The sequence below is a fragment of the Typopeltis vanoorti genome, chromosome 17, assembly GCF_054136105.1.
Source record: "Typopeltis vanoorti isolate ZY-2024b chromosome 17, IOZ_Tvanoo_1.0, whole genome shotgun sequence".
NCBI classification, from domain to species: Eukaryota; Metazoa; Arthropoda; class Arachnida; order Uropygi; family Thelyphonidae; genus Typopeltis; species Typopeltis vanoorti.
The window spans coordinates 114,739,855-114,764,204 of record NC_143565.1 but is presented as its reverse complement, the minus strand read 5'-3'; the positions used below and the strand labels follow the sequence as shown (position 1 = coordinate 114,764,204).

Here is a 24,350-nt window from a genome sequence, read left to right as displayed (position 1 = left end):
CTCCTTATTGATTATGTGCTCACAACAAGTTTTGATTGATTGATAATTTGCTTGAGACGGAAGTGACGTCATGCATACTATTTTTGGAATGATTCAAGAAATTTTTTTTTTTTTTTTGAAAATGATACAGAAACATTTACTTATTTGTGTCATCATTTTTAATAGTTTAAATATTTTTAAAACCCCGAAAAAAATAAATAAAAATAATTATTCTGATGCCTTAGAAATATTAACGCGCCATCATATTACAACAGTTAGAAACAGCCGTGTTTAATATTAAATTTTTTTTTTTTTTTTTAAACTCAACTCGTTCTGTACTTCGAAGAGACCAGTTCAACAGGAATTTTCGATTGCGTTCTGCTAACTGAAAATGCCAATCGCACAACCAACTGTTTGTTGAAGTGATAATCATGGGAAATTAAATAAATAAAAATGTTTATAGGAGAGAAAAAACAGCTTAGATTTTTCGGTGATGGAGTAGACCCTTTAACGACGAGGGTAAAAAGTTAAATTTAATATGATTTTTATTGAAATATATAAATTAATTTTTTTATTAGTTTAAGTGTGAAAAATATTGCATATTAACAACAAATCAGATTCAAAGAGAACCATGTGCCACCATGCAGTGGCGTACCCCGAGGGGGGAAGGGCCCTCCCCCCCTTCCCCCCCCAAAAAAAAGAAAACGGAAAAAACACACTAAAAAAATTTTCAAAAATCTTTTTCTAGTTAAAATTCTTTTTTTTTTTTTTTTTTAAATTTATGTTGTGTTCTGTCTTCTATTTGTATACTACTTATGAATTTGCGATCATTGCGGATGCTCAGTCATAGGTCGTATGCGATGCGTAGTTTGTATTCTCAAATCGTCTACTCGACTCGGGTCCCCCCCACCCCCAAGATTAAATCCTGAGTGCGCTACTGGTGCCATGCATCAAATTTATCGCAAAACTTGATCGACTTTTGTAGTTTTTGCTACATTACAGTGTTCTTTTAATAATAATAATAATAAAAAAAAACGGATTTCCAATTCGTCCAGAATTAATAAGGGATTCAGGGCCCATTTATTATAAAGGGTCATCTCTCATGTCGAAGGCATAGAAGTTGTTACTGCTACGTGCTGATAAGAGTCGCACACATACTTCCTGTTAGTAGAGAAAGCTCCGATAATAAGAATTCATTTCCTGTTTTTTATTTTATTTTATTTATTCTTTTTTTTGCACTGCCCTGGTTCTTTTAATAAATTGATCGCCTTCATTATCCACTGGAAATCACTGAAGTTTTTTTTTTTCCCGTTGGAATTTTAGAAAGGATTTTAGTGGATAACATTAAAATATACAAGGGATGCCACTAACTAGGAACTCACAATTAAGAAGGGGGGGGGCATTGTGCTTCTAATTATTATTTCATGTTGCTTGAGTTCAATAAGCAAGAGTAAACTGTCGAAATAGAGACCTGCATTTTTCTCATAATATCACAATTGTTTAAAAAAACGTGCATGCTTTATATTAACACCACACACAATGTATCATACCAAGAAGTTTAGTAAAAAAAAAAAAATCCTATAACATGATCATTTTTTCCCATTGTTATCTGAAAAGTTATTAGTAGCTTAGTGATTTAGAGAACATTAGTTGGATCTCACCTTAAGCTATAGATAAAAATAGGAATAAAACATTTTGAATAATATAATATATTACTAATTACATAAAGTACTTCATTAATATCTAATAAATCCGGAATGTATTTAAGCTAAGGTTCCTACACCTATTGTTAAATCAAGTAGGTTTTATATAATTATGCTGTAGCCAATGAAGTTCTAGCTGAGGCTCGGTTATTGATGTTATTACCCTTTTGCCATGATCAGAGCTTTAATAGCTCAATAACACCTTATCCCTACGGGGAAGATAAAAAAACATTCTTGCTTTGCCCCTTCAAGCCAGTCCTTATAAGGACTATTAAAAATTATATATATATATATATATATATATATATATATATATAAAGGAAATTAAATGACTTTATACCGAGAATGACAAATTTATTGTTAAGATACAACTAGTTTCGTTGAAATATAACTTCTTCAGGTATCATTGGTAAAGAGTAAAATAAAAATAACAGACACATGAAAAAGTACATTAACAGAACTAGTATAAAACAAGTACATTTAAAAGGAATGCGTGCTAGAGTTCCAACTGAAGTTGATTACGTTCGTGAGCTAGTATTAGTGCGCCAGAGCTCAAAGAATTTTCCACAGAGCTAAACTAGAGCTTTTATCGGAACGGATTTTTGATACAAAACGTAGTCTAGCTGCTTATTTTTCTAAGAAGAACGCTCTTGAAGTCCGTTTATTTACTTCTCTAGACTCTTCATCTTGGAACAATTTAAAAGATTTCTGCGCTCTAAAAGCTTCTAATATCCAGAACTCTAACAAAATTATTCTCATCAGAAAATTCAACTCTCTAAAATGTATGCAGGATCGTCACACTTTCAATCTTAATTCTGCCTGTTTAAAAAAAGTTGTTATTAATAATTCTTCCCATCCACTTTCAACGGCAGAAGAAAGTGTACTTGCTAAAGGTCTCAATTTTGTTATAGCTCCTACTTCAATACCTAAAGAACTATTCTCAACAAAGATAGAAAAAGCTGCATCCCTATTACCAATCCAAGACCTTCGTATGGAAGTTATTTTCACCATAAATCATGCAAGACCACCTTCTGATAACATTTCTCATTCTGAGAGATCAGCTATTAAAAGTTTGAGATACAATAATGGCATCATTGTTCTCCCTGCAGACAAAGGGAATGCTACTGTCATCTTAAATAGATCGGATTAGCATAACAAAATTTTAGAACTACTAAACACTGACACTTACTCTGAACTAAATAGTGATCCTACTAAAGAACTGCACTGCACAATAGGACCAACAATGTACTGAAAGCCACCTCAGAGTTACCACGAAACACCCGTCTTTCCCTTAGGTCGTTTCATCCTCTAATCCCTAGGTTATATGGACTCCCTAAGATCCATAAATTAAACTCTCCTCTTAGACCAATCGTTGAAGGCATAAACTCCCCTACTTACAACCTCTCAAAATACCTCGCATCCTTTTAAAAAGACCTTTGTGGTACTTCCTTTTCTCATGTAAAAAATTCAGCTGATTTTGTCTCAAAAATTAAAGACATCAAACTCAACACATCAGATTTAATGGCAAGTTTCGATATTGTTTCCCTCTTTACGAATGTACCTACTCAAGAGGTTCTTAACCTTCTCCAGATGAAACTATCCAAAAAATTTTTCTCCTTACTTTCTCACTGTGTAAACTCACGATACTTCAAATATGATAAGATTTATAAACAAAACTCAGGTTTAGCTATGGGCAACTCGCTCTCTCCGATTCTTGCTGACATATTTCTTAAAGATTTTGAAGAAAAAGCTAATAATTCCTCACCTCTTAAACCTAAAGTTTGGTATCGTTACATTGACGATGTATTTCTCATCTGGGAACACGGTACCAACAACCTCAACCTTTTTCTGGACCACCTCAACAAGTTTCATCAGAAAATCAACTTCACCTGTGAACCAGAATCCGACGAATGTCTTCCCTTTCTGGACTTAAAACTTATTATTTTTAGAAAGTAGTGATGGGAAGAAGCATCTTTTCTAAAGATGCTTCTTCCCTTCACTACCCTCCACAAAAGTCTGGTATTATTTCAACCCTGGCACATCGTGCCAGATCTTTATTAACAGATGAAACAGAAATTGAATATGAACTCAATTTTCTTAAAAAGTCTTTCATTAACAATGGATTCTCTCTTAAAAAGATTAATAAATTTCTCTCTGTCCATCACTCAACTGCTCTTGAAGATTCTTCTCCACCAAGAAGTTTTATTTCGTTACCATACATCAGCTTTCTCTCCCCGAAACTGGCAAAAATGCTTCAGAAATTCAACATTAGAACTGGCTTCACTACGTTCCCTAAACTTCTCTCCATACTAAGTAGACCTAAAATGAAAAATCTTCCTACTCAGTATCCAGGAGTCTATAAAATTTTGTGTGATTGTGACAAACCATATTACGGCCAAACTTCTATCCATCCTTTTACGCATGGAAGAACATCAAAGAGACATTTCTTACAACAGAACCAGAGCCAGCGCTCTCTCTCTAGCCACGCTCTCTTCTCCGTCAACGCAGATGATGGCCGCCAACACATCGTTGATTGGCAAAAAACCTGTAATATCCATGTGTGCTATGATGAACTGGAAAGAAGAATAATTGAATCTAAAGAAATATCACTTGATTCGTCTCATATTAATAACAGCCTTAGCTATAATATTTCTGATGCGCACATTGATACTGTCCAATACTGGCTCACTAATACCAGCTCAAGCACGAAGTCAACTTCAGTTGGAATTCCAGCACGCATTCCTTTTAAATGTACTTGTTTTATACTAGATCTGTTAATTAATTTTTTCATGTGTCTGTTATTTTTATTTTACTCTTTGCCCATGATACCCGAAGAAGTTGCATTTCAACGAAACTAGTTGTATCTTAACAATAAGTTTGTCATTCTCGGTATAAAGTCATTTAATTTCCTTTTTTATATACAGTTCTACCGAGTAAATAATGAACATTAATATATATATATATATATATATTTATATATACGGGTAACCCTCTCGTATGTATATATATATATATACACACACACACATACATATACAGGTAAACCTCTCGTGTGTGTGTGTATATATATATATATGATTAGTACTATTAACTCGGGGTTGTGATATGTTCAGTTTTCTAAATTAACTGACTTAAAACCCGAGAATTATAACACAATGACATTTATTTGAAATAACGCAACATGTTTCGTCAAGAATGACTTCATCAGGCGATAAGAACATAGAAAGATATTAAAAGACACGAAATTAACATTGATACACTCTAAAGCTATACAATTATAAAGCCATAATATTCACATCTCCCATGATGAAGTAGAGCGCCGCATTGTCGAGTCAAAAGAAATCATCTTGGACCCTTTTCACATGAATAACAATCTTAGCTATAATTTGGCTGACTCTTTCAACTCTACTATTAGATACTGGAGATCGCGTGATTCCACACACGCACAGGTGTACAACAATAGAACTTTAACTCGGACTGTAGTTCAAGCTCATAATAACTGTAATTTACAGTCGAATATTATGGCTTTATAATTGTATAGCTTTAGAGTGTGTCAATGTTAATTTCGTGTCTTTTAATATCTTTCTATGTTCTTATCGCCTGATGAAGTCATTCTTGACGAAACACACACACACACACACACACACACACACATATATATATATATATATATATATATGATAATCGGCTTTTACTCGGTTGTTGTGATACATTTTTGAAAACAGATTTAATGACTAAAAACCGAGATAACTTATTAAAGATTTTAATAATAATAATAATAATACGACTAGTTTCGGCTTATAACAGCCTTCCTCAGGTATTCTTAAAGGAAAAGAATAGTAATGAACATTGAAGTATCTAAACAAACTGAAAATTACAGGTAAAAATTGCCACACATAATTGATACAAAAAAAACGTTGTATTTTTTCAAGTTGTTCTAACAGGCGTGCCATTGTTTATTGCAAGTGTGCGTGCAGGCTCACGTGAACGCCAATATTGAAAAACTGCAGCATGGCTATCTGGGATGTTATAACTCAAATTGTTGTTTAAGTGGACAGGGTTCAGCAGGATTTCCCTTGATTCTACAATTTTCCTCTCAAACTCATCATCACAGCGAAAGATATTTTCTGATCTATCCCAGCAAACGGAGTGGCTTTGTTGATCATCATTACGATTATTTGAAGAAAGAACATGACGATAACGCAGTTGCATGAGATCTTTTGTAAGAGATGTCTCTCTTATGCTCTTCTATACGTTGTCAATAGATTTGTTAGTTTGTCCAAAATAAGGGATATTGCAATCGCAACATAATTGATATACACCTGGATATTTTAGGTTGTGATGAGTAGGTTTTAGATGGCTGATTGTAGAAAGGATTTTAGGAAGTGTGGTGAAGAACGTCCTGATATTATATTTTTTAAGGACTTTAGCTAATTTTTAGAGACTGTGCTAATGTATAGAATGGAGACGCTACCTTTAAAATTAATAGTTTCTGTTGTGCACTGCCTAGGAGGATCCAGGAGAAATTTCTTAATCGTTTTTTCAGAGTATCCATTTTGTTTAAAGATGAGAGTGAGGTGATTTCTTTCTTTTTGTAGTTCATCTGGTTCATTCAAGAGAGAGCGTGCTCTGTGTCCTAAGGTAGATATAGTTCCAAGTTTTTGTAGGGAAAATGATGAGAACGATTATGCAGATATCTATTGGTATGAGTAGGTTTTCTGTACATAGAGATTTTTAATCTTTCAGAGCATCGTGTAAGCATGACATTCAGGAAAGCTAAGGAGTTATTATTTTCTAGATCAGCAGTAAATTTTATATTAGGATGTTGGATGTTTAGGTGATGAAGAAAATCTATGAGAGATGTGTGCCCGCGATTCCAAATAATGAATATATCATCAACATATCGTTTCCAAACTTTTGGTTTAAATGAGAAGAAAGATATGGCTTTCGTTTCAAAATCTTCAAGGAAGATGTTAGCTAGCACTGGGGACAAAGGATTGCCCATTGCCAGGCCTTGTTTTTGTTGGTAAACGGAGTCCTGATATCTGAAGTAACCAGAATGAATGCAATGTTTTAATAAAGCAAACGTTTTTTGGATAATTTGTCCTTTAGTAATGTAAGTACCTCGTCCGTAGGAACGTTAGTAAATAAAGATATAATGTCAAAACTTACTAGAATGTCATTTTCATTGATGAGAATATCTTTTATATGCGAAACAAAATCTGGATCCTCCTAGGCAGTGCACAACAAAAACTATTTATTGGAGGAACACTTGAATTAACACTTCTCAAGAAACACTTGAGAAGATTTATTGGAGAAACACTTGAGGTACTTTGCTAGATATTTTGAAAGTTTATACGTAGGTGAGTCAATTCCTACAATTGGGCGAAGAATGTCATTTTCTTTATGTATTTGGGGAACGTTTTCTTTATGTATTTGGGAAACTCCATAGATGCGTGGGATAAGAGGATGTTGAGAGCGTAAAGAGAGGCGAACATTATGAGGAAGTTCACTCGCAGTCTTTAACAAGTTGTTTGTACGGTTTTGTAATTCTGTTGTAGAATCTTCCTGAAGAATTGAATATGTCGAACTATCTCCAAGTAATTGAAGCATTTTGTTGTGGTAATCTTCGGAGTTAAGGATGATCGTGAAATTGCCTTTATCCGCAGGTAAAATAATAATGTTACTGTTCTGTTTTAGATTTTTTAGAGCTTGTCTTTCAGCCAGAGAAATATTATCTGTTGGAGGTTTAGCATTATTTATAATGAAAATCGATTCAATACGAAGAAGTTTCTCCAAATGATTAGGAATGAGTGAACTTGCCTTTTCTATTTTTGTAAGGAGAGATTCTTTAGGGATAAATTTTGGTGAGGGAATGAAATTGAGACCTTTGCTAAGAATATCCGTTTCCGCATCCGTTAAAATGTGAGAAAATTTGTTCACTACAACTTTTTTAGGATTAATACGGGCTTCACTATGACCATATCTGTTTTGTATCCTTTTTAGATTGTTAAATTTCCTGATAAAGTATATTTATTCTTGTTTTGTATTCGTGTGGCTTGTGCTTCACTGCTAATGATAAAATCATGTAAGTTAACATTATCCATAATTTCTTCAAGTTTTTGGGTTAAGGATTTTCATTATAAATAATGCTAAACCTCCAACAGATAATATTTCTCTAGCTGAAAGACAGGCCCTAAAAAATCTAAAACAGAACAGTAACATTATTATTTTGCCTGCGGATAAAGGCAATTCCACGATCATCCTCAACTCCGAAGATTACCACAACAAAATGCTTCAATTACTTGGGGATAGTTCGACATATTCAATTCTTCAGGAAAATCCTACAACAGAATTACAAAACCGTACAAACAACTTGTTAAAGACGTTAAAGACTGCGAGTGAACTTCCTCATAATGTTCGCCTCTCTTTACGCTCTCTACATCCTCTTATTCCACGCATCTATGGAGTTCCCAAAATACATAAAGAAAACATCCCTCTTCGCCCAATTGTAGAAGGAATTGACTCACCTACGTATAAACTTTCAAAATATCTAGCAAAGTACCTCAAGTGTTTCTCCAATAAATCTTTCATCTCTCATCAAAAACACCACAGATTTTGTTTCGCATATAAAAGTTATTCCCATCAATGAAAATGACATTCTAGTAAGTTTTGACATTATATCTTTATTTACTAACGTTCCTACGGACGAGGTACTTACATTACTAAAGGACAAATTATCCAAAAAAATGTTTGCTTTATTAAAACATTGCGTTCATTCTGGTTACTTCAGATATCAGGACTCCATTTAACAACAAAAACAAGGTTTGTCAATAGGCAATCCTTTGTCCCCAGTTCTAGCTAACATCTTCCTTGAAGATTTTGAAGCGAAAGCCATATCTTCCTTCTCATTTAAACCGAAAGTTTGGAAAAGATATGTTGATGATATATTCATTGTTTGGAATCACACATCTCTCATAGATTTTCTTCATCACCTAAACATCCAACATCCTAATAAAAAATTTACTGCTGATCTAGAAAATAATAACTCCTTAGCTTTCCTGAATGTCATGCTCACACGATGCTCTGAAAGATTAAAAATCTTTATGTACAGAAAACCTACTCATACTAACAGATATCTGCATAATCGTTCTCATCATTTTCCCTACAAAAACTTGGAACTATATCTACCTTAGGACACAGAGCACGCTCTCTCTTGAATGAACCAGATGAACTACAAAAAGAAAGAAATCACCTCACTCTCATCTTTAAACAAAATGGATACTCTGAAAAAACGATTAAGAAATTTCTCCTGGATCCTCCTAGGCAGTGCACAACAGAAACTATTAATTTTAAAGGTAGCATCTCCATTCCATACATTAGCACAGTCTCTAAAAATTAACTAAAGTCCTTAAAAAATATAATATCAGGACGTTCTTCACCACACTTCCTAAAATCCTTTCTACAATCAGCCATCTAAAACCTACTCATCACAACCTAAAATATCCAGGTGTATATCAATTATGTTGCGATTGCAATATCCCTTATTTTGGACAAACTAACAAATCTATTGACAACGTATAGAAGAGCATAAGAGAGACATCTCTTACAAAAGATCTCATGCAACTGCGTTATCGTCATGTTCTTTCTTCAAATAATCCTAATGATGATCAACAAAGCCACTCCGTTTGCTGGGATAGATCAGAAAATATCTTTCGCTGTGATGATGAGTTTGAGAGGAAAATTGTAGAATCAAGGGAAATCCTGCTGAACCATGTCCACTTAAACAACAATTTGAGTTATAACATCCCAGATAGCCATGCTGCAGTTATTCAATATTGGCGTTCACGTGAGCCTGCACGCACACTTGCAATAAACAATGGCACGCCTTTTAGAACAACTTGAAAAAATACAACGTTTTTATGTATCGATTATGTGAGGCAATTTATACCTGTAATTTCCAGTTTGTTTAGATACTTCAATGTTTATTACTATTCTTTTCCTTTAAGAATACCTGAGGAAGGCTGTTATAAGCCGAAACTAATAATAACCGTATTATTATTATTCTTATTAAAATCTTTAATAAGTTATCTTGGTTTTAGTCATTAAATCTGTTTTTTTAAAAAAAAATATATATATACATATATATATATATATATATATATACTGGTAACCCTCGTAAAAACAAGTAACCCTCTCGTATTTATATATGTATATATAGACATATACAGATAACCCTCTCGTGTGTGTGTGTGTGTGTGTATATATATATATATATATATATATATATATATATATATATATATATATATATATATATATATATATATATATATATATATATATATATATACATAAATATATATATACAGATAACCCTCGTATATATATATATATACATATGTGAAAAGTTTTTGACCTTGGGGAAAATATATATTAAGGATACCAAGTAATTTTATAAACTTGGTGTTTTTCCTCCTTCTCCCAAGTAAGCAAAACAGTTAAGTTTGCACCTGAACGTAGTTCAAGTCTAAAGGTAGGAAAACTCGTTATAAAAGTGGTAAAGCTCTGATCACTATTCTTAGTATATTTTCCATAATGTAAAACACATTTCACTAAGAGATGTATACTGTTATAAATTATGGGTGGGGGGGAGGGTCACTACCCAGACCGGTTTCAACCTTTTTTGAATGTAAAAGTGAAACGGGCTCTAAAAATAAGACGATCCCGAAAGATCACCCAACTCTGCGTTGTTCTACTCAATGACAGGCTTACCCCGTCACCGAGAAGAACTTCTCAGCATTGGCTCTACCCAGTGGCAGGCTCACCCCACCACCAAGCAGAGCCATAATCTCAACGGTAGCCCCACTCAGAGACAGGCAAAAACCTATCCCCAAGCAGAGCCTCATGGAGCCCCATCGGTTTCAACCTTTTTTGAGGTCTCCTCAGTGAGTAGCTAGACCCCGAAATACCAAGGTTTGACAATTGACATTTATATCTTTAGGGGTGAAGCAAGATGCTTTTCATATTCCACGCTATCTGTTGTGGTTACAGTGAGGGTAAAATTAATGAGCAGTTTGCTCGCCCTGAATGGGCATGGAGATTATGCATCGTTATAGGAGGCTAATATAGTTTTTGGTCTTCTATATAGTCTTTGGTTCTATATGTGAATATGTCCGTTGGCTCGTATGCTGCAGCTAGTTGAACCAAATCGTTGGGATGTGTGGACGTCTTTAGGAAAAACTTGGATGCTAAGGATTATAGAAATGAGAAAATATAGGGAATATTTGCATCTCTATGAAGTTGATTGTTTCTAACATACCACGGGGCGTTCAGAATCATTCTCAAGCACTTGTTCTGCACTCGCTGTATTTTGATAATGTTAGCATTAGAGGTGTGGCTCCAGGCAGGAGAGGCATAGGTGATTATAGGACGAATCGCCATCTGGTGTAGTTGCAATTTGATTCTGTTGTTGAGCTTGCTATTTCTATTAATTAGCGGATAGATCTGAGCTATGGCTTTAGATGCCTTTGCGCACGCAGACTTGGTGCTGATTGAAAGATAGCTTTTGTCGAGAATTACACCCAGGTAATTTATTTCTGTCTGCCAGGGAATTTTTGTATTGCATGGTAACACATCTCCTACAGGAGACATTGGCCTTTTTGAGAAAAGAACGGCTGAGCGTTTCTGGGGGTTGACCTCCAATCTCCACTTAGAGAACCCGAGCTTTAGAATGTTTTCTTGAAGCTTTCTGGTAATGAAATGGGGTCTGAGAGATCTGGTTAGTATTGCCGTATCGTCCGCATACAGGGCCAAAATGGAAGTCATCGGATTGTGCGGGATGTTTGACATGTATATAGAGAACAGCAATGGAGCCAGTAGAGATCCCTGCGGCACTCCAGCAAAGATATGGCGCTGGGAGGATGTAGAACCGTTGATTTTTACTTGCATTGATCTATTCTGAAGATATGAATGGATTAAATAAAACCATATTTAGTGAGGTGCCGGCTGAGATAAGTTTGTGCAGGAGTCCAAAATGTCAGATTTTGTCAAATGCTTTGGATAAGTCTAGAAAAACAGTTCCTGTGCACTGGCGCCAGTTGTAGCTGGTGGTGATGTATTCGACAATTCTGTGGATTTGCTGAGTAGTACTATGGTGTTTCCGAAAACTAAACTGGTCTTTATGGAGGATGTTTAGATCATTTACTGAGGTTTGGAGTCGTGAGAGGATGACCTTCTCTGCAACCTTACCCAGATTGGAGATGAGACTGATTGGACGATAATTTTGCGGTATTTGTGGGTCTTTGCCTGGCTTATGTATAGGAATTACGTCAGCCAGTTTCCAGGTGGAAGGAAAATAGTGAAATCTTAAAATTGCATTTATTATACTGGTCAGGTGCACTACTGCTTTTCGGGGCAGAAGTTTCATCACCCGATTAGTAATGCCGTCTGGCCCAGAAGCTTTTTTTCTTTAATTTTTTAATAATATCATATATCTCAGCAGGTGATGTTGGTGCAATATGGTCAGTGCTGGTGATAGGAAGTTTGAGTGCGTGTCTGACCTTGCTGTGAATCTTATATATGTGATATATATGATAGGTCAGACCTGATTTGTGAAATTGCTGCTTCTCAACGTGTCTTAACATGTTCTTTCATGCGCATTTCTCTCGAATAGTCTATGTGTCCGACATAACATAACATGTGCCTCATGAACAGAAAATGTTATATACACCCAGCATTTAAGGGACGGATAAGGTTGTTTAAGTGATTAGCATTGGAAAAAAAAATTCGTAGGTGTGACAGCTACTGCGATGTCTTTGAACTGCTTTGAGGACATATTAGTCAGGTGAAGGACATCGTCTTACTATCTACAGTCAAGGTTTCCATACGAAGGCCTGCATTGCTCCTCTAAATTGTATGCTATAACTTCTGCTTTGTCTACATCTGTGTGAGCAAGGCCCTGGTCAGAGAATATTGGGGAAGGGATCTGTCTTTGTTTTTGATATTTGTCAGTAGTCCCCAGATGGAGTGATCAGTAGGTGAAATGGAAGATAACTTTTCTTCCCATACTTGGTCTCTATGAGCTTTGAGTGCATCTCTTACTGCCCCATTTAATCCGTTTAGAGCTGTTTTATCTTGTGGTACACACGTGTTACGGAATCTTTTCCTAGCTCTGTTTTTGTCTCTGATCAAGTTCATGATGTCTTCAGGCAAACGATCTGGCTTACGGGCAGATTTGCAGGAGGAAGCTACCTTTATAGCAGAATTAATTTGTTGTGTGAGATTTTTAACTGCAGTTTCTACTTCTTCTTTTGTGCGTATGTGAGGAACAGGTCCAATATAATCCTTGAGTGCTGTTGACAGTCTTTCTCATGCTATGTAGGAGTGAGAAGGAGGAGACAGGTATTCTTGTTTTCCCAGCTGTAGTAGAATTGGGTTGTGATCGGATGATAGTTCATCCATGGATATAATGCTGTATTGAAGTTTGATATCCTGCAGGATAGCTATATCCAGGATGTCAGCAGTGCCAAACGTACTGAGATGAGTTGGTTCGGTGGGGCCTGCCACAACAGCATTGCTTGATCCTAAGTAATTGGAAAGGATGCAACCATTCTTGTTGGTGGTTGAGCAATTCCATGCAGGGTGCTTGGAGTTCAGATCCCCGGCTATAATGGTCGGCTCTCTGACGTATAAGATGGCATTTAGGTCAGCGTGTAGTAGAGATTTTTGGGGAGGGTTGTAAGCTGAGTAGATTTTCAGTTTGCCAGTGGAGCTGGTGACTACTTCCACGCCTGTTATCTCAAGGTTAGTTGTTGAAGGGTTAATGTAATTTTGAATGAAGATGGCAGTGCCGCCGCCTCTGCAGAGTAATCTGTCATTTCTGTATAGGTGATAACCCCTTATTTTAGGATTGTCTGAGGATCATAAATGAGTTTCACTGATTAATATAACATCTGGTTGATATCTATATGTGAAATCTCGGAGTTCCAGAATTTTGTTTTTGAGGAAATTCCAAGCAACCATCTGAAGAGATGCTGGAGTGAGTTTGTTACTATTCATTTATGAGAGCTGTGAGGATGACCTGCTTTTCACGAAGAAATCTTTTAGTGGAGGTTTCAGTAGGGTTTGATAGGCTGAAATTTTGTAGCATGTTTGCTAGTGAGGCCGTAATAACAGCTGTTAGATTTTTAGGTGCTGTTGGTTGATTTTGTTTTGGTATTGGTCTATTTGTACGGGTCACCTCGGCATAACTTCTTGTTTGCTTTTGGGTGTCTCTATTATTGGAGGTCTCCGACTATGGCCGCTGAGTCTCCGGTTTTGATGCCTTGGCTTCTGGTGTGCCTGTACTGTAGGAGGAGGGCTGATTGACTGCCTGCATCCGTCTGTTCTTTGGGTGCTGAGTACATCCTTTGTAGTTTGCAGGATGAGGGCCACCGCAGTTGCACATTTGGCCGAGGTGGTCCTCGGCTTTGTGCAGGCATTGGTTGGGTGGCTGTCTCCACATTTTAAACATCTATATTCCACTCTGCATAGATTCTGGGCATGGCCAAACTTCTGGCACCTGTGGCACTGCCCAGAAGATGATCTTCTCCGGAGTGGTTCTGGTGTGACGATGAGACCACAGACTGTTTTTAAGTTGTAGATATTTTTGTAAATTTTATGAATCTCTACTAGGACTAATGGCATGGGAGTCTTGTCTGCTTTGTACATTCTGCTGACCTTGACTGGAGGCAGATCCTGAGAATTAAGGTCAGCATCAATTTCTGCAGTGTCAACGTCTTCACAGACACCACAAAGGACCACTTTTAAGTTTTTTCCGAGCTGAACGCAAAGGTATGATACTGGATGCCTCTATCGTCCAGTTCTTCCTTCTATAGTCTGTCACTGTTGCTGGCTGTATCTTTATGCCTTCATCCATGTTTTTGGCCTTAATGAAGCCAATGTGCAGATTAGACATTGTGGATCTTAAAGCTGCCCACTTCTGCTTTTCTCTAAGGATGATCGGAGGCACCTTTTATTTGGGAGAAATAGCGGCGTCCGGACCTTGAGAATCCTGTTCCATTTCAGTATTGTCTTGTGCGGTTCTTCTGTTGTTCTTCGCTTTTTGCGTGCGCGCACTTCTACAAAGTCTGAAGGAGTAGAAGGCACCGATTCTAAATGATCTTCAGCGACAACGTCTGAGACACATTCAGGAGGAAACGTGTCATACAATTTCACTTTTGCCGGCCAATTATCACTCAGCAGCTTTCCTATCTGAGGAATTCCATGTACAATTCCTCGAATTTGGTCTCATTCAGATGTTTTGCCATTTCAATAATTTAAAATGTGTTAAGACACAGATGGAGAAAGAGTAGAGATTTCGCAGGTGTCCCGAGCAACTAAAGATAATCCTGTGGACTTTTGAGGGTCCACTAGCAAATCCCGTAGACACTCTTAGGTGTCTACCAGCAATAAAATGTCACTATAAGAAACAAACAAAGGCGATACTAGCGGCTGTAGGCCTAGCGTATATCCCTTGTAATTACAAATCACTTACCTGGATAAAGCACTATGGAAAATAAAGTGACTGTTTATGGTAGCAAGCACTTAACTACTATTACTAATGAATAAGCATAAATAAATCGCTAAATAAAAACATATCAATCAAATTCACAATTCATCATCAGTAATACACGACACGAAACACTAACACACGAACCGCCATCTTTCCTACTTCACTCGAATTCTGCCGGAACAAACCACACCAAGGTTTAAAGTTCTTAAAAGAACTGGGCGATGGACTGAGTCCTTGACTCTTTATCCCGTCATCTGAATGAAGAAAATCTGTGTGGATGGGGTGTTATTGAGCTAAAAAGCTCTAGTCATGGCTAGGTAACGGCAATAGCCGAGCCTCAGTTAAATCTTCATGGGCTACAGCATTGCCATTTGTTACCCTGGTTAGTAAGTAAAAGGTAAAATCTCAAAAAATCGGACGATCTCTAGGCCACTCCATAGTGGGCGAATGACCGTCCATATCTCAGCATTGGTTCCACTCAGTAACGGGCTCCCCGACCTAGCAGAACCGCTCAGCGTTGGTTCCACTCAGTGACGGCCGCCCCGTCCTAGCACCCCAACCACTGAGCAGAACCGCTCAAATTCCGAGGAAAATAATTCACCGACAAGAACCCCTCAGCGGGCCGTGCCGGAGAACACCTTCCCCGGAGACTCAAAGTGCTCCCTTAAGGCAAAAACCCTAAGGGAGCGAACTCAAAAACTCATCACCCAGGATAACAGCAACAGCCGAACCTCAGTTAACTTCCTTGGTTCAGCATTGCTAATTGTTACCCTGGAAGTCCTAAAAAGGACTAAGATCTTCCAACACCAAGGTTTATAGTCCTTATAAGGACTGGCTTAAAGGGGCGAAGCAAGAATGCTTTTCATCTTCCCCGTTATCTGTATCTGTAGTAGGGATAAGGTGTTATTGAGCTATTAAAGCTCTGATCATGGCAGGAGGGTAACAGCAATAGCGGAGCCTCAGTTAGAACTTCATTGGCTACAGCATTGCTATCCGTTACCCTCCAAGGGTATTGGATTGAATGAATCAATCACCGCATCTCACGGTCGATTGATTCTTTCACACCAAGGTTTTTAGTAATACAGAGCCTTATCAACTTTACCTCTACAAGTTGCTACAAGGTGCTTTTACTTTGAATAAGAAACTCTGGATGAGATAAAGATGTGAGAAGTTTTTTACCTTGGGGAAAATATATATTAAGGATACCAAGTAATTTTATAAACTTGGTTTTTTTTACTCCTTCTCCCAAGTAAGCAAAACAGTGAAGTTTGTACCTGAACGTAGTTCAAGTCTGAAGGTAGTGCAACACCAGGGCAACTCGTTGTAAAGGTGGATAAAAGCGAAGTAAAAGTAAAAATAAAAACATCTTGTAGCAACTTGTATAGATAAAGTTGATAAGGCTCTGTATTACTAAAACGCTTGGTATTTCAGGGTCTAGCTACTCACTGAGGGGACCTCAAAACAGGTTGAAATCGGTCTAGGTAGTGACCCCCCCACTCATAATGTATAACAGTATACATCTCTTAGTGAGATGTGTTTTACATATATATTTATACATATATATATATATATATATATATATATATTCCATAGAAATGCCGCGTTATATAAATCGCGTTATGTGAGACTCAGATCACATAGTAAAAGTAGGGTTAGGTTCCGAAATCGGTTTTTTTTTTTTTGAAATTATATAATGATATATTCAACAAAAAATATTTTTATTTAATTGAGGTAATTCATGTAAGTTAAGGAAACATATAAACCATGAGAAAAATATATAGTATAAAAGTATAAAAATTACGAATTGTAATTAAGCTTCATTGCACATAATGCATAAATGTTTTAGGCAAAATAAAATAAAGTCCATATTTTAAGCTTTCATAGCACGAGGATTTGAGGATTAGTTAATAAACACTGGTTTTGTCATGTAATCACCTGATACATTACTACAAAACAGTAGAGTAATTCTATCTTTGGAAACTTTGAATCCAGGAGCTGATCTTTCATTTTCGAAATATAGGTGCGTTTTTGCACTTTTTTCCAATATAACCCTGTTTCACGCGCATTCACCCGCACTTGGCCTGCACTATAAATGTTTATAAACTTTGAGAGATTTTTGTTTAATAAGATTTCCATCCATAGGAATTTTCTTTTGAAGTGCAATTTTCTATCGAAATGACTAGAGATTTCTCCATTTTTCTATTAGAATATCGCGTACACGAGCAACGCGCTTTGCACTTATCGTTGACCCAGCAATAAACACGTTCTCGGATTTTATGTTCATTTTGTTTGATTGTTCAAATTGTTGATTCATTTAAATTCAAAGTCCCTGCAAAAACTCCTGGATTTTCTCCATTTTTCAACCGATCCATGATTTTAATTTTTTTAATTGGAGAGAGAAATTTTTTTCGAGACGAATTTTTCTGATGACTAATCTTCAAGCCCCCTCAGGGCGAACAATAGGCTCATAAATTTTTCCCACTCACAGTTTCCTCACCAGATAGTGGGGACAAGCATTTGCTCCACCCTTTAGGTCAGTAACGTTGTTGTTGTAAAATTATATATTTTATTAAGTATATGAAGAGCCAAAGGCTTCATTATATATATATATATATATATATATATATATATATATATATAGGCATTATATATTTTATATAATTAACAAAATGCAATCGGTTTTACATAATTACGTATTTTAGTAATTAATTATTTCTGCTACCTGCGCATTACGACGTACTTTCTGAGCAATATGAACTTTTTTAAAAAACAAATGCATTAATAGACTAATTAAAATTGTAATTGGTATCGTGTTGGCATATAACGTGCGCCTATCTGTGAATTTCTTTTATGAAAGTGACGTAAAACTGGTTTAGATGGGGCATGATTTTTTTTTTTTTTTTGTCGCATTGAGTCAGACATCGTACCACGAAACATCTTAAAACTCACGAATTTAGCTATTAAACTGAATATATATATTTATTATATATATATATATACATACACGTGTCTTGACATGTGACTTTCATGCGCATTTCTCTCGAATAGTCTATGTGTCCGATATAACATAACATGTGCCTCATGAACAGAAAATGTTATATACACCCAGCATTTAAGGGACGGATAAGGTTGTTTAAGTGATTAGCATTGGAAAAAAAAATTCGTAGGTGTGACAGCTACTGTGATGTCTTTGAACTGCTTTGAGGACATATTAGTCAGGTGAAGGACATCGTCTTACTATCTACAGGCATATTACAAAGTTTAGATGCAATAAGTCTGTTCGCCAAGAAACCTACGAAACTCTCTTTCCCAGACATTGTTTAGACAACACTTTTTTAAAAAATTAGTATCGGATGCTGTACTATAGTGGAAAAAAAACTAAATAATTGAAATTAGCCGCATAATAATATAGAATATTATTATTGAAATAATTGAATTTTACTGAATAAACGAAAAAGAAAAGAACTTAAAAAGAGCCTCAAACTACTTCCAGTAAAACTTAAAAAATAGCATAAAATGACAACAGAAATTTCCTCTTCACTTCAAGGTTGTGACGTATTTATTTTTATTTATTTTTTTGGCTTTTCACTTACTCTTATTGATCTGTTTAGATGGAAAATTATGATAGGGAAAAAAAAAACCCTGAAGTACGGATAGTTTAGATACTTGATCAGTGCGAAAGCTAATACATTCTCCCGTTGTAATTTTATGTGAGGTATCTCAATAACGTTAATGAATCTGTAGCGCTGAATAAACAAAACTATTCACGTTCTGTCTTGAAGTATATTGAGAAATACTTATACTGTCATTCATGTGTTTGTTTTTTGTTTTTTTAATATGATTCGCTTATTCTGAAATGGCATTTCTTATCATAATAGTGTGCTTATTTAAACCTGAAAAAAATCTTTTGATATTTTTTTTCACACTTTGTTGACCAGAACGGAATCGTATTGTATTAAACAATGAAAATTACCTTCCTTAGGAGGAGTTTCACAAAAATTCAAGCCAAAGTGGAAATCAAACATCATAGACAAATAATGATATATAAATGATGATATTTTTACTATAATTCTACATCACGCTTTATTCATTCAGTTGAACTTTATAATAAAATGAACAATGAGAGGCTGTCTGTAAGAAGCTTTTGTTGACTTTTAATTGAGTTTGTTTCCTTAAAAGGGAAAAAAAAAAGTGATGGTGGTGAGGGAAAAATGGCGTTAATAAACATACATAACATGTAGGTGGCAGCACTAGTATTGTTTGCATCAATCATGTTGCACAGTGATGGCAAGCTATTAGGAACATTTTATCACACCTTTTCATTAGTTTTTATTTATTATTAATCTTGTTCTTCGTTTATTTATTAGGGATCGAATTAGAACTTCAATTAACGTGTTGGGAGACGCCTTTGGAGCAGGCATCGTGGATCATCTGTCCAGAGCGGAACTAGACAAGATCGACGCTGAAATGGCTGCGCGTCAGGAGATGGAACTGGAAGCGAATATCCGGAAATTTTCCATGCGGGGCAGTCTGGGAGCAGCCGACAAAGGAAACAGCAGCATGAACTACACAGGGGAAGGCAATAGTGAAACACAGATCTAAGGGTTTTTAACAACCAGCACTTCCCCTACACTCGAAATTGCCATTGAGGGATGACAAAGTTGTATATATCTATTTTTTTCTTCTTCTTGAAAAAAAAAAAAAAAGACTGTGGCTGGATTCGAATACCATAAAATTATCTATCAAATCACCACGAACTTCTCTACCAACTGGCAGATTTGCTGGATAAGATGAAATGGAGATATCATCTTTCTGCCACACCAAGCATTAAAAGCACTAATAATCATAGAATAGAAAGTATTTTTTGCTTCAAATATGAACTCCATAGATAATTAGTCAAAGTCCCGGAAAATACAAACCAATATCTTATATATATATATCAAAAGAACAAGAAGTGCCCTTCGTTTCCATGACAACAAATCTCATGTTTTATACTTTTCTATTTTTTATTAATTATTCTTTTGAAAGCAAAATCCATTTGTGAGAAAATCATTTCGATAATTTCAGCAAATGCGGAATTGCTTTATGTATGAAACTTATTCAAAGATTCGTGCTATGATACACTATTGTAATATTTATATTTTTTGTGATAATATTTTCAGTTAGATTCATAAAAATCAATGAGGTTTAATTTTCGCTTTCGCTCTGGACATGACGTCATTACTAATAACAATCGAGCATGTGCGTGAAATAGAAAAATTAAGACGTCAGTTTCAGTTCGTGGTGACGTCATGCTTGTTATTAGCTGAACAAGTTCTGATTTTTTAGAAACATAACATAATTAGTTTAACAACCAATCAAACCGATATTTTTTTTTTCATCCGTTTCTCGTCTTATGATAATTGCAAGTTGTCTAGGCCAAAAAAAAATTAATAAAAAGTATAACAAATTGCATTTTCTTTTCTTTTTTTTTTTAATTCATCGGGGAATTCAACAGAATAGCTAATTAAAAGTACAATAGATTTCTGATAATGTATGAACTTCATGCACATGAGATACGCCATCTATTATCGCTTTTGGAAATTAACAGAAACATGTCGCTCATTTAACTGATACAAGCGCCATCTATTGCTGCTTTTTAAATACACATGTATCTATGTAACGTTTTTAATCGAATGACTTTTAAAAAAAATCTTTTTTACGAAATTTTCTGGTAAATGTATAAAGAAAAGACGATTTTTGCCTGGCCACATATGCAAAAAAAGATATCAAAGATTGCAGCGCGATACCAGCCATCTTCAGTGGATTAAAATGCTGGTGACAAAAGTCACAATTTCTACTGAAGCAGTTGAATATTATTTAAGCAGAATACTTGGGATCGCAGCAATCTTTCACATCTTCTTTGCATGAGGTGAAGAACTCAAAATATATTTTTCGAAATTTAGAACTTCGTAGCAATCTATAAATAAATATTTTACCACTATTTACACCACAGAATTTGAAGTGAGAGTACTTTGAGAAAACCTGAATATAGGGTACATATGCAGTTTGTGTACGTTTTTTTTTTTTTTTGTACGCCATTATTAGAAATAAAGCATGGAGTAAGCTTTTGTCACTTGAAGTCCGAGATGCTATTTGCTCATCAAACTGATGCATAGTCTGACATTGTTTATAATAATTATTACTATGTTATTCCTTAGAAATCGTCAAGTAGGAGGACAAGCTGTTTTTAACTGGTTCGCCTTATTGTTTTAATGATACAACCGAACTTTGCCTGGCTTGTAAAAATGTGACAATTGACCGCAAGCGTAGATCACACGATCTTTGACAAGCTAGGTTTGTTGCCATAGTGACTGTTTTGCTGTGTTTGTGTATACTTGACTGTTTTGTGAAGCTTCCAAAAATAAACTGATTTCTTAATTGGCGTGTTTATTGTATTAATTTAATTGCATTTTAGATACTGTCACTATATCTTCCTGCAGGATATTCTCACAAAAGCATTCACGCCATACTTTTATATTTATATACATTTATTTATATGTATACATGTACAATGTCATATACATACTTTCTTATTGACGTTTAATGATCTAGAAAATGACAACTGAATTTCAAAAATTCAAAAAAAGAATTTATGTATTCTATAAATAAACATTTTGAATACTTTTGATAACATTTCAGAAATAACTACAAGTGGGCAAAAAAATCCTCAGCGTTGAATATTACTTGAAATTTTCGTGGTCAATTTATTGTCTTCTTGTATATTTTAAAAGAGGGGTGTTTTTCAAGTTTATTTAGCCTTGATCCTCATTGTTGGAGCATTGACACCACCAGGAACCAAAGGCGTTTCAATCTTGTTCCATTCCATCGCACAGTTGCTCAATTAGGTTTAGATTCGGTGACTGAGCAAGAGAGATGGTTGGTTGATTAGTTCGAATTTACGGCTGAAGTAACTTAGGCTACGAGAACATTGCATTACCAGGGTGGTATGAAAAGTTCTAGGCCTCGATCATAGATGGCAACACGATCGGCAAGATTTTTTTTTTTCTAAGTTGGTGCATCTGTCATAAGCATCCATGTGAAATTGCCAGTCATTCTATCAAGTAGTTTGCTTTATACAACTGTCTAAAGCAAATGTGTTGTCTGCATCCCTTGAAATTGATAAAATCGAGTATCGTGCGGTTTATAAAATTCTTTGTAAAAGAAGGTTTAACGCTAAAAGAAATTCATTCGAAGTTCATAAAAGTTTATGGGCACTCTTCTCCTTCGTTTTCCACAATTAAGAAATGGGCCGCTGAGTTTAAACCTGGTCGTACCAGCCTTGAAGATGATCCACGTGAAGGACGTCCAAAAAAGTGTAACAACACCAGAAATCATTAATCAAGTGCACGATATGGTATTGGATGACCGGCGAGTCAAAGTGCGTGAAATTGCTGAGACTATAGGCATTTCAAAAGAACGTGTAGGATATGTTTCGCTTGAAGAATTGCAAATGAAAAAGCTTTGCGCAAGATGGGTGCCGCGCTTGCTCGCAGCAGATCAAAAACGCATCGCATGAAAATCTCTGAACAGTACTTGGAGCATTTTAATAAGAATAAAACTGATTTTGTACGTCGATTTATTACTATGGATGAGACTTGGATTCACCATCACACACACACACACACACACACACACACACACACACACACACACACACACACACACACACACACACACACACACACACACACACACACACACACACACACACACACACACACACACACACACACACACACCAGAATCCAAGCAGCAGTCAAAGCAATGGATAGAAGCCGGTTGTTCAGCGCCAAAGAAGACAATGTCGATTCTATTAGCAGGAAAGGTCATCGCATTTGGTGTTTTGGGATGCTAAAGGCATTTTGTTTATTAATTATCTTGAAAAGTGTAAAACGATAACCGGGGAATATTATTCCTATCTTTTGAAAATCGGGTCTTTTCTCACGAATTTTTTCACGAAAAAATTCGTGAGAAAAGACCCGATTTGCAGAAGAAAAAAATCATCTTTCATCAGTACAATGCACCTGCCCACAAAGGTGTTTTGGCAATGGGAAAATTAAGGGATCTGAACTATGAATTGTTGGAACATCCACCTTATTCCCCAGATTTGGCTCCCTCTGACATCTGTCGCTTCTCAAAACTAAACCTCTTTCTCGCTGATCAGCGTTTTTCTTCGAATCAAAAGGTGATTGCAGCTGTAGAGGGGTATTTTGCAGATCTTACTGAGAACCACAACATGGACGGGATAATAGCGCTGGAGGATCGCTGGAATAAATTTATTAGTCTTAAGGGAGATTATGTTGGAAAATAGAAATAATTTAGGCTCAATTATAAACGAATTTATAATTGAAATTATAAATTCGTTTTTTCATTATTAGGCCGAGAACTTTTCAGACCATCCTCATATTGTCAGTAAACCGAGTGTTCTTCTAGCCAGTTTTGCCTGTTTTGAGGAGGCAAAACTCTTCCAGTACCGTATGAGGGCGAATTTGTAAGGGATTTTTCGTCTCTTAGGGAATGTCAAGATTTTCCCTCCCGGAAACTTTGGCTTTTCATCCCAGGAAAGAAGCAAACCAACCAGACGAATACACCCAATGAAGAGAGACCATTAAACTGATCTCATAGCCTTAGTTGCATCAGCCTCTGATGCAACTAAGGCTATGAGATAGCTTCGTAACACTCTACAGAATTAATTTCGAATTTACGAAAGAAGCAACGGGATTAACAGGCCAGTGCGATATGTCTGCTAATTTCGTGTTCTACGGTTGTTTCCTGAATAAATCCTTCTACTTCCTCATGCGATTGATAACTCACGTTCAGCTGCAAAGTCCTTAATAAAGGTTTTTAGAAGACGTCTTTTTTTTTCTTTTAAAGAAAATTGTCATGTCAGAAAATTCCTCTTACGCTCAACTCATTCCACTGTAGGCTACACACTTTTTTTTTTTTTTTTTTTTCATATGTGAATATATCCCACCCACCCACGACTCACGAAACATTCACAGTTTCTCGCAGTGGATATTCGATCCTGCTTTATTTCAAAGCCGAGCGAAGAAACTATTAAATCTCGTAAG

At 35.9% G+C, this 24,350-nt stretch overlaps 1 protein-coding gene across 3 annotated transcripts in view; it reads left to right on the top strand.

The window, feature by feature from the left end:
* Eaat2 (Excitatory amino acid transporter 2) overlaps positions 1–21,661 on the top strand; it is a 153,692-nt gene extending 132,031 nt beyond the window's left edge. For all 3 annotated transcript variants that reach the window (XM_090407515.1, XM_090407517.1, XM_090407516.1), the window contains exon 11: positions 19,605–21,661. In XM_090407515.1, coding sequence (XP_090263641.1) covers positions 19,605–19,839 — 235 coding nt within the window. In that variant the 3' untranslated portion in view covers positions 19,840–21,661. The remainder of the gene's footprint in view (positions 1–19,604) is intronic.
* The last annotated feature ends 2,689 nt before the right edge of the window (positions 21,662–24,350 follow it).